Source organism: Armigeres subalbatus, chromosome 2, assembly GCF_024139115.2.
Source record: "Armigeres subalbatus isolate Guangzhou_Male chromosome 2, GZ_Asu_2, whole genome shotgun sequence".
NCBI classification, from domain to species: Eukaryota; Metazoa; Arthropoda; class Insecta; order Diptera; family Culicidae; genus Armigeres; species Armigeres subalbatus.
In genome coordinates, this window is record NC_085140.1 from 233,916,623 (window position 1) to 233,928,789 (window position 12,167).

General features: G+C 41.8%; 1 protein-coding gene across 5 annotated transcripts in view; it reads right to left on the reverse strand.

The window, feature by feature from the left end:
- LOC134211903 (protein outspread) overlaps positions 1-12,167 on the reverse strand; it is a 760,849-nt gene that overhangs the window by 35,240 nt on the left and 713,442 nt on the right. For all 5 annotated transcript variants that reach the window (XM_062689284.1, XM_062689283.1, XM_062689282.1 and 2 more), the window contains one exon: positions 6,956-7,641. In XM_062689284.1, the coding sequence (XP_062545268.1) occupies positions 6,956-7,641 (686 nt within the window). The remainder of the gene's footprint in view (positions 1-6,955; positions 7,642-12,167) is intronic.

The following is a 12,167-nucleotide window of genomic DNA, read 5'->3' on the forward strand; positions in this document are numbered from 1 at the left end:
GTACATAATTCGGGCCTGGTGGCATCACAACTGGATCTCAAACAACGAGCTCCATCGTCGTAATCACCAGAGGCCGATAGCAACAGAAATTCGGGATCGGAAGTGGGGCTGGGTCGGCCACACCTTACGTAAAACCTTAATAAAAATAAAATAAAATAAATAAAGGAATGAAAGACGTCGACCGAAATATAAATGTTGAAAATATCTAAGAAATACGAGTTGTGCGCAAAATTAGGTACACTGTATTGAAAGATGGTTCCTATCATTGCATATAATATATTTTAACGAGAAATATAAATAACAAACCAAATTCTCATGGGATGGCTTCAACAATATTATAATTATTGGATCCATGTGTAATCAATTGTCATCGAATGTAAAATTTAAAAAAAAATACAGTCTGTCGGGTAGACCGTCACTTGTCATTTGTGGGTTCGATTCCCGCCCCGGTAAGAAGAAAACTTTTCGTAAAGCGAAAAGTTCTCCACTGGTGCACTGGGTGTTGTGTGAATGTCCTGTCCGTTGTCTCATGCTAGATGTTAAGTGTTCAGTCTGTGCGACCTCTGGTCAAAGACGGTGATTCTGTCTGTTTCTGTTTTAAGTTGGATTCCGTGAGGATTGTCCTTAAGGCTAGACGAAGGATCCAACGTACCCGCGCCGGAGAGGCAAGAGCGGACCACCGTGAAGTGTTGCGTGCTGCGAAATTGGCCCTCAACAAGGCCATCAAGAACCGCAAGAGAGCACGTTTCGAAACACCACTCTCAAGGCAGCAATCGTAGCGAACCCGAACATGTTCAGGTTAGTTATGCAGAGATGCCTCGATAAGTTTAGTTTTCCCGATAGAAGGAAAAGGCAGAAATTGGTTCTGTTACCGAAGGTCGGGAAGCCGCTGGGCAACCACTTGGCCTACAGACTAATCTGTCTTATAGACACGATTGGCAAGTTGCTGGAGAGGATCATCCTCAACAGGCTGACCCCGTACTCAAAGGGGACGGACGGCCTGTCAAGCAATCAGTTCGATTTTCGCAAGGGTAAGTCCACATTGGACGCTATCAACTCAGTGGTAAATACTGCTGAGATGGCGATTCAACGGAAAAGGCGGTATTCGATACTGCGCGTTAGTGACACTTGATGTGAAGAACGCATTCAACGGGGTGTCATCGCGCTCGTGTTACACCGGCCTAGTTTGCCGATGGGCATGTAACGTTTTTTGGAAAGCTATTTCCAGAACCGAGTAATATTATACGAGACCGATGCCGGTCAGAAGGTTCCAGGTCAGCTCGCACAACATAAGACGGAGGTGGTGATCGTCAACAACCGCAAGTTGGTTCAACATGCTGTGATTTATGTGGATGAAGTCGCGATCACATAAAAACGGAGTTTGAAGCTCCTTGGGGTCGTAATAGTAAGTAATACATGCTGGGGTAAGTGTGACGTTGCGGGTGGCAACCGCAAGCGTCACTTCGAGGCATGGTAGAAGAGGGAGCGCATAGGTGTAAGTACGAACTGCTCATGCCGAGGTAGAAGGGTCGTAGCGTAGAACTATTGGTACCTACCGCTATTGACACCTCGAGGCATGGCAAAGGAGTGTAGAGTGAGTGTCCAAGTCAGCCTCACATGGCATGTTAGAGGTGAGCACCCAAGTCACACTCACATAATATGTTAATGGTGAGCACCCAAGTAAGCCTCGCATGGTATGTCAGAAATGAGAACCTAAGTAAGTCCCACACGATGTGTTAGTGTTAGGACGAGTGACAGGGTGTGTCAGAGTGAGCACCCAAATAAGTATCAAATTGGTGTGCTATAGCGTGAATCCGGTGTTAGGGTGAGCATACAAGTTAGTCTCACATGGCGCGGAGAGGGTGAGCACCCAAGTGAGACTCATATGGTGTGTCAGAGCGCGTGTTAGGATGTGTCGTAGAGAGTACCCAAGTAAGCCTCATACGGGATGAGTGCCTGTGTAAGTGTGAATGAGCGAGTACAACAAGTACTGTCTATCCCCCAGAAGTAATGCTGGCAGGCAGTTCCTGGGGTAAATTATGGAGGAACCCAAGATCAGTTTAATCGGTATTACCTTCATTGGTCGAGTCCGACTCTCCAGTACACTCCAGTACAGTGGTAGATTAGCAACTACTAAGCACGTGTGCTTAGTCGTGCGTAAATGCATTTTCTCTTGTAAAAAAAATCTTACTAATCATTGCAATGCATTGGTGTAGATCGCAAAGAAGTGGAAGAGGCTTTCGTGCCTTTCAAACGGAAGACTGAAATAATAGGACTGATCATAAACTCTGTCAAAACTAAGTACCTGGTGGCTGGCAGAGAACGTTTCAGTCCAAACGGTGTTGGTCCCGAGGTGGAAATGAATAGGATCCGATTTGATATTGTCGACGAATTCATATATCTTGGAACACTCGTTACATATTATAATGACGTCAGCCGCGAGGTGAGGCCGCGACTACAAGTAGGAATTTCTACGGTTTGCGTTGCCAGCTAAAGTCTCGCAGCCTACAGACACGGACAAAACTAACTCTGTACACATCGTCGATTCATCCAGTCGGCTTGTACGGCCATGAAGCATGGACTATCGGCGGCGTGGTGGAAAATGGTGAATGGCTCAGACGAATAAATCACAAGTTGTTCCAAGTGTACAAAAATGCAGACACATGCAGGCTGATAAAATACGTCAGATTACAGTGAGCTGGACATGTAGTGCGTATGCCGGAAGAGAGACCAGTAAAAGTCATATTTAGCAGAAAATCTGGACGAGGACTTGCAGGGAGACTGGCGACTGTCCCCAGGAACTGCATCCCAGCATTACTTCTGGGGGATAGGCAGTACTTAATGTACTCGCTCGTTCACGCTCACACAGGCACTCATCCCGTATGAGGCTAACTTGGGTGCTCTCTCTAACATACCCTCTGACACACCCTGCCACTCTGCCACGCACCATATGAGTCTTACTTGGATGCTCACCCTTTAGGCACCATGTGAGATTAAATTAGATGCTCACCCTACCATCTGATTCGCGCTCTAGCACACCGATTTGATACTTATTTGGATGCTTACTCCTGTGAGTCTCACTTGGATGTTTACCTCTAACATACCTACCACGTGACTCACGTCACGTGAGGCTGACTTGGATGCTCACTAGGGTGTCCCAAAATTGGACGAAGTCTGGAATGTTGGGGCTCAACTTTCAAATGAAAGCCTAAGGGTATAACGGTGAAACGCTGCTAAATTCGGTTATGGGCACCTTCTTTTTATTGACAAATCGTTCAATATAGCTGAGGCTATCAACAAACATATCAACAAACTTATTTTTATGCCGTTTTTATGCATTTTCTTCGAATTATTTAGACTGCTCCTGAACTTCATCTCATAGCTCCGATATTGGTCTCACGAAAAACAAAGCAATGGAAAGGTATTTGGTTTGTTTATTATTTTTGTGATTTTTTCAGCAGTGAGCACGCATGTTAGCATAAAGAAGCGACAAAATTGGTGCCATCTTTCTTTGTTTCGCGATGAGATGAATATATGTTCAGTGAGATGGAAAATGGAACAGTTCCCCTAATTTATTGAAATAATAAGTTTTATTATTTTTGTTTGTTTTTAAGGCGTATCTAACCATTATATATGCATTTTTTGGAATTAAGCGTTGACCGATTTACACGCAATCAGTTGCATTCGACGGGGAATTGAGTCTTGCCATTAAAAATTGGACCTTCTAGACATTGCCTTCCGAAGTTGTTAACAAATTATCTTTTATTCTCATACACTCCAAATAATCTAAACGTTGTTTCCACCTGAATTTTCAGGTACATTTTACATGCACACGTAACTGCAAATGCTTCAGAAAATTCAGGTGAAACTTACGTGTCCGGTGAATTCTATCCAAAACTCTGGTAGAACTTACCTGATTTTCACGTAGAATGAAAATTCTATCGACAAATCAGGTAAAGGTTACGTGAATTTCAGGTGGAAAAAAATCTACGTACATTTTCAGGTGGAAACAACGTGCAGATTTTTTTGGGTGTAGGGACGCCTCATTGAGAAAAACACACGAAATTGGAAATATTTTTTTTTGCCTGCGATGTATATAAATGAATGCAATGTATTTAAATTGATGGAAAAAATCAAATCCAACTACCTAAAGTGCTATTTTGGACCTTTCTTGAGTGATTGTTTTCGTTAAATTCTTCAATGCATGAGAAAAGCATCATCACTGCTATGGGGATTAATCTAAGTTTTTTATTGTTTCATGACAATTAAAACTAATAAAATATTCTTTCTCTTTGAAACTGGGTGGATTTCATTCGTTATACTTCATTATTGGTAGGATTTTCAAGGGTGCTCACAACCGAATCACAAAACTAAAATGTCCCAAAATGCCAAATTTGCGAAATTGTCAATAAAATGTTTCCAATCGACGGAATCAAACTAATCAAACTAGCTTTCGATTGGTATACAAATGTAGACATAATACCAATTAGAACCAAATTTATAGACAAAACTCAAAAGGGTACCCACAACCGAGCCTCCTCCCCTCCGTTTTTCCAACGAGGCTTGCCGAAAGGACTGCTGAAAAAAAAAAGAGTTTTGCAACTAGTTGCACTATTTTAAAACAATAGTTTTGCAATGACGTAAAATGAGCTTTAATATGATTGTTTGGTTTTACTGCACATGATCGTTCTTGCCGAAAAATCAAGTTGGTACAGAAAACAATTAGTTTCCATGTTATCAGGAAACATTGCCCAGCTCGACAACCCATAAAACGATACCTGAATCTACCTTTGGGTAGTTTTGATATCATATCATCAAACTATTTGAACACTCACTTATACTTATTAATTTGTATTCATGTTACTGCTGTTTCATTTTTGGGTTTCCATTATAGCACTCAAATGAGTGATATAATCAATTTTATGCAACTCATTTGAGTGCTATAATGGTAATTTAAGCACTTATTTCGTTAGTATGGAGAATAGAGATAGAAGGTTGCTATTTTTAGCAAAATGTTCGTTATAAAATCTTTTTATCCATCTTTTAATGTGTGTCTTGTTTCAAAGGCATTTTGGATGCATTAATAGAAATATATATAAAAAAATCATTAATTCAGGGCATTTAAAGCATCAGTGAAAAATATATGGACCTAAAACATGCCGTATCAATGTTTTACCATAAAGTACAGGTCGTAAGTTAAATGTAAAAAATATAAAATGGATATGTTTAATCGACTTTTTTTCCCGATATATCGTTTTTTTTTTCGATGTTGCCTACAAAATAATCGGGGCTACCGTTAAACGTCATTTCCCAGAGTTCTTGTAGAACAATTTTTTCTTTTGTTATACCCTTATCTTTCATATGAAGGTTGAGCCCCCAACATTCCAAACTTTGTTCAATTTTGGAATACCCTAATGCTCACTCTACTCTCCTCTGCCATGCCACGAGGTGTCGATAGCGATAGGTACCAACAGTTCTCCTACCTCGGAATGTGCAATCCATACTAACACCTGTGCGCTCACTTTCATGCCATGCCTCGTGGTGGCGACTGCGGTTGCCACCCGCTGCGACACTCTTACTTCGACATGTGCAAACCTCTCATTCACTTCCCCGCGCTCAGCCTGCTTTCGCTCTAACTAACCAATCCCAAGTTGTCGACTGCTGGCCAGATTTTCTGTAAGCTGCAGGCAATCTGAGTGGTTGCAGTCGAAACTGCGTTCCACTTCTTCATCGCTTGGCACATCCTCTGGATAAGGGTGTCCGGGGTTGGGTCCCGACCGCAAACGTCTGGCATAGCTCTTCTTTTGACGTCGAAACGAAGACATACGAACAGTATATGCTCTGCAGTTTCATCAACGCCTGGGCAGTCATGGCAGACGGGGCTCTTCGCGTGCCCAAACCTGTGGAGTTACATCCGGAACAAGCCATGGCCTTACAGGAATTGTGTCAGATGGAAGTGAACTTCCCCATGGAGTCTCCCCACCCAGCGCGATATGTTAGGTATCAGCCGGTGGGTCCACTTACCTTTAGGGGAGTTATCCCACTCGCGCTGCCATCTGGTAACTGAAGTCACCCTGATGCGTTCGCGGGCTCCTCTGGTCCAACGTAGTTCGAAACACTCCTCGTCTTCCCGGATGACTAGCCCGACTGGCATCATACTCGCAATCACGCAGGCTGTGAATCACTGCATGTTGAACCGACATTGCGATTGTTGACGATAACCTCCTCCGTCTTAACTTAACACCAGGAGGGAACTTTAGTTTCAGAACCCATACATAAGATTCCATAATACCGGGCCCAGTACTGAACCTTGCAGAACTCCTGCGGTAATGGGAACGCTTTTCTGACCGGCATCGGTCTCGTATAGTAGTACTGTTCTGGAAATAACTTTCCAAAATCCGGTACAGGCCCACCGGCAGGCTGAGTATTATGTTTCCTATCAAAATTTTATATTCGCTCAATCGATTCTTTGGCTTATTAAAAGTCAACTTTTCCAAAGAACCCATGTTTTTTGACGCCTCTAAGTATTTTTTTAAATTTAAAACAAAATCTAAAAAGTGCTGTTTTTTAAAGATTGGTCCGATTGTGAACGAAAATCGGGTGAATTTTTCAGGCCGGTTCACACGTGCAGCACTTTTTCGGTTTTTGTTTTCGATTTTAAAAATAGTAAGAGGCTTCAAAAATATGGATTCTTTGGGAAAGTTAACCTTAAATAAGCCAAAGAACCGACTGAGACATTAGAACGAGATACAATTTTTGACGGAAAAGATCAATTCAAATTCCGCAGCGGACAAAGAAAAGGTGATGGTCACTTGTGCTGTTGTTTAACGTTGCTTAGAACATATGATATATCATTATAACTGGAGAAAATTCGGGCTTTGGGCATTTGTTCGCATTGCCCAAGCTGATATCGACGGGCAAAATGAGCCGTAAATCTTCACTTAGATGTACTTACCGTCAACTGAAATCCGTGGTTCCTATTAACTGGCACTTCGGTGATACTGGTAATGCTGTTAACGTCCAGCACTCCATCCAGTACGCCCTTCTCCTCGGCCACCGGATCTCGATAGTAGAACAAGGCGGCCCCACGCAGCGTAAACCAGTACTTGCTCCAATCACTGGACCGACTGTCCTGCTTCATAAGCCAGCCTTTTTTCGAATTGAGCAGCTCCTCCGTCGTCGACGGGATTGTGACCCGAAGTTCGGAGTTTTTCGACAGATAGTTGGCAGGGGCATCGTCGAGGCCGCAGTCCCCGTCGGGGTCGCCTCGCTCGTGGGTTTGACTAGGTTTCAACTTCGGACTAGAGGTTGTGTTCTGGTTGCTTTTCGACAGGTCTGACTTGGTGGAACTACTGATACCGGTTGGTATCTTTTTAACGATGGCGGAAACGATGGCCGGTGCAGTGGACGGGATCGTCAGAGACTGCGGTCGCATTTGGCCGGTCGATTTAGCACTGTATTGTGGCGGAACTGTGTTCTCATCCCGGGTGGGCTTCTCATCCGGCGATACTCCGACTACCGTTAACGGAAGGCTATCGGCGATGCACGGCGAGCTCCAGCGGTTCACATTGGTGATCGTATTGGCGATATCTTTCAGTTTCTCGTCGCGTCGTACGTCGTCCAAAAGATAGCACTTGGATGCTAAAAAAGAGGAAAGAAAAATAAAATAAAGAATAATTATTATATGCAAGTCAGTAGAAACAGTGACGATAAAACTATAGTGTATTGAAAATTAACGCACTCGAGAACGAGCTGAAAACAGTCACATGTCATTCATTATTGCTCTTAAGCTCATTAAGGGTGGAAAAGGGCGAAGTAATCGTTTGACTCATCCATGAATTCTTGCTTCTACTGTGGTTCTTCGGATGCATTGTAAGTATAAGAGAGAATGGCGCGAAATCATCATAGGCAAATACATTCAAGACCATCGTTGCACAGCGGATGAGCCCGACAAGTCAAGTCATAAACTTCATTTATAATTATAGTCATTTTCCCGTACGCACTTCATGAGCGGATGCCCAACGTTTCCCGCTCTCGGATGGCAATTAAGCATAAATATAAAGATCTGAAATCCGATATTATCCGCGATAGTGATCGTCATACACACGGACTGACCATAAACAAATATTCTTAACTATGCTCAGTAAAACGAGAAACGATCTTCGGAAGCCCAGCATAGCCACCAAGTGATGAGGTTGGTGGATACAATAGTCGTAATGGGATTGTTTGATTTGCTTAACCACAAGTTTGCTATAATTAGGCAGCAGTTAGTTGGCTTCTAGAGGATGCCACCTATAATTAGTGTCTGATCGTCGAAATTTGCTACGAAGGGATTATTTTTCTATCATACATATTTCTCTTTTTAATGACAATAGAAATTATAAATTAATAAAGATATTTGGTAGGAACAAATCGCTTCTGAAGTTTCAAGAAAACATTAATTGATTATAGAGAATAATATTGTTAGCTTTTCTTTTCATACTATTATTTTCTTCCAATCAAACCATTTTCCACTATTACACTACCATGTATTGAGTAAATAATGTGAAAAAAATATTTTAAGCTCTTTTTAGTGGAATGTATTCAACCGTCTAAGTACACAAACCTTATAAATTTTTATTTTCTATATCACACGCTTTTCCAATAGACTTAAAATTAGATTTTTAGATTAGATTAGATTTCGACGGCATCATAATCATTTTTTCAAATTAATGTTTTCTCGGGGCTTTTTGGAATCCAAAAAAAACTGTACAGTGGCTAGGCTCGATTTCTCGCGTCCCAACTTTCCGCATCACGTTGGAAATTAGTATGGAAATATGGAAAATCATATACTTTTGCATGTTTGCTCCTAGAGCTTTCAATTCATCGTAAACCATTAGAATGATTGCGGTAAAATATCATCTTAAGTAGCGGATTTCAGCTTTTTTCTCAATTTTTGCATTATTTGCCATTACATTACCTACCATTTATGTTTATTTGTTAAAAGGATTTATGATTCTTATACAATAATATTAGTTTTGGGGATTCGGAAAACTTGTATACGTAAAATGTGCAAATAAATATCTCAAAGATTTGTATTGTATTTTCACATTATTTTATACAGTAATATGGCGATTTTATCAGCCCCTGAATTTATGGGTGACAATCGGAAACATGTTATTCTCAATTTTTCAATTTATTTGACTAATATGAATCAGTTTATGTCTTGGAAAGGAAAATCATGTGAACGGTACCTGCCCTAGCAGCACACATGTTCCACATAAATTACAGCAACTCATATGTGACCAAATTTAGTCACAATCAAGTTGCTGCAACCATTTTTGTCTGACCTGTGCTACTCGGGATGTTATTTCTTGTCGAAATGGTTTACAAAACCCTTTGCAGGCACTAAGAAATTGTTCATAATAAGCCGCATGCGATGGAAGTTATTTCATGAAAATCACTGTTGTTTGCGTTATTATTTACGTAAATAAAAGGAACGACTCGAATTTTCATTTTTTTTTGGGATGGCAAAATCGGGTCGAAAACGTGATAATGTTTTGGGTAGACAAAATCGGGGAGTGACAAAATCGTGTCAACACTGTATTTACATTTTAATTTTGAAGCCATGGGAGTTGATTATACGTTTTAGGTATTTTTTTTTGGGTAAAAATTCAGTTTTATTTCGTTATTCTATGTACAGTTATTTACAATTGTAGTTCAACGTTTTCTAATTAATTTATATCCAATTGGAACTTCAAAGCGTTTACATCTGCTCTATCGATGTCGTCGATGTACTTCACTAACAAGCGTAGAATTTGCACTCGTGCAGTTCTTCTAATTTTTGGCAAAACTGCTGCCACATTTGCTGTGAAAACTTGCCCGGTCATCTTGTGAGGTCATCAGTCTATTCGGAGCAGTGTAGGGGAAGGTGAGGAGACTTGATCACCCCCTGTTTTATCGAGAACTAAAGTAGTTTTGTTCAAGCGTATTTTTTAGTATAGATACTCTAGACAAATGACCTTTATGTGGTGAGTTATTTTTTGGATTGACAACCTTATTTATTCTGCAGGGCGGTTTGTATGTTTTGACCTTCCTAAAGATTTTTATATTGGCCACGCAAAATTTGAACAACTTTTCATGACAATGATCAAATGCTTTCGTTTTTTTCACAGCACAAAGTCATAAATATGCCTAATGATCTGTACTGATGAAAATGTCTAAAATACCCTCAAACTTTTAGGATATTTGGATTTTAAGTTATTGCCTCCATAGGGACACTTGATCCCCCATTAGCCAAATTTGGCGAGAAAATTCAAAAAAATATAAATCTGTTCTCAGGCTTCTAATTTTTTGTAGATTTGAGAAAACGGATCAAGTCTACCCAAATTTTAAAATTGCATGTGCTGTCGGTTTCAATAACAAAAATCGTTCATGTATACGCACAGCAATTCGAAAATACCCCGTTTTTTAAGGAAAAATATTTAAAAAATCTGAGGACACCTTCCTAGTTTTATCAAAGCAAGTTCTTGGAGAGGGATCAATTCCCCCCGAATATTTTAAAAGTCGATTTTAGCACTCCAAAAAATCGATTGTGTATCAATAACAAGAACAATTTAAGGACTGTCATACATCAGTAAAGTTAAATACTATATTTCGTAGAGAGTCTGTGTGGAAATCGCGTTTGTTTATTTATTTTTAGCTGTGATACATCAGAAATCAGAAAAGGGGATCAAGTCTCCCCAGTCTCCTCTATTGATTCACACTCGAAAGCGTTTACACGTGCGTGTGATCAATGTGAGAGAAACATGATCGATAAAGAGTGAGAATATTGTCGGTCGCGTGTGTTTTGCTATTACTTTGCTGTACTTTTCACACTTATGGGCTTGTGTGATGAAAAGTGAGTATGACGCACGCTCAAAACCTCATGGAGATCACCTAACCAAGAAACGGAAAACCAAATAGACCGCGTTATAATCGACGGCAAGATCGAGACCGTGAAGAGACGGAGCAACTATACCGCGCTCAAAACGCACGAAAGTTTTGTGGGAAGCTGAATCGTTCGCGTAAGGGCCACGAGCCACAGCCTGATATGTGTAAGGACATAAACGGGAACCTTCTTACGAACGAGCGTGAAGTGATCTAAAGGTGGCGGCAACACTACGAAGAGCACCTGAATGGCGATGTGGTAGAGAACGATGGCGGCATGGTGGCGAACTTGGGAGCACGCGCGGAGGACATACGTTTTTCGGCTCCGGATCTCTAAGAAATCCAGGAGGAGATCGGCCGTCTAAAAAACGGCAAAGGCCCTGGAGTTGAAAAACTACCCGGAGAGCTGTCTAAACACGGTGATGAGGCATTGACTAGAGCGCTGCACTGGGTAATTACCAAGGTGTCGGAAGATGTGATACTGCCGCAGAAGTGGATGGAAGGTGTCGTGTACCCCATCTACAAAAAGAGCGTTAAGCTAGATTGTAGCAACTACTGCGTAATCACATTGCTAAACGCCGCCTACAAGATCCTCTTCCAAATTTTATGCCGTCGACTAACACCAATTGCAAGAGAATCCACTACATACCGTGATCGCCGTACGCCAGATATTGCAGAAATGCTGCGAATACAACGTACCCACACATCACCTATTTATCGACTTCAAAGCCGCATATGATACAATCGATCGAGACTAGCTATGGCAGTTAATGCACGAACACGGATTTCCGGATAAACTGACATGGTTGATCAAGACGACAAAGGATCGGGTGATGTGCGTAGTTCGAGTTTCAGGGGCATCCTCGAGTCGCTTCGAAACGCGCAGAGGGTTACGGCAAGGTGATGGTCTTTCGTGTCTGCTATTCAACATCGCTTTGGAGGGGATAATACGAAGGTCAGGAACCGACACGAGTGGTACGATTTTCACTAGGTCCGTCCAGTTATTTGATTCCGCCGACGGGAGAACCATCCATCGTTCACTCATGAAAATCGGGCGACTGTGGTGGACCGGGCACGTAGCCAGAATGTGCGACAGTAACCCGGTGAAAATGGTTCTCGACAACGATCCGACGGGCACAAGAAGGCGATGTGCGCAGCGGGCATTGTGGATCGAACAGGTGGAGGATGACTTGCAGACCCTCCGTAGACTGCGTGGTTGGCGACGTGTAGCCATGGACCGAGCCGAATGGAGAAGACTC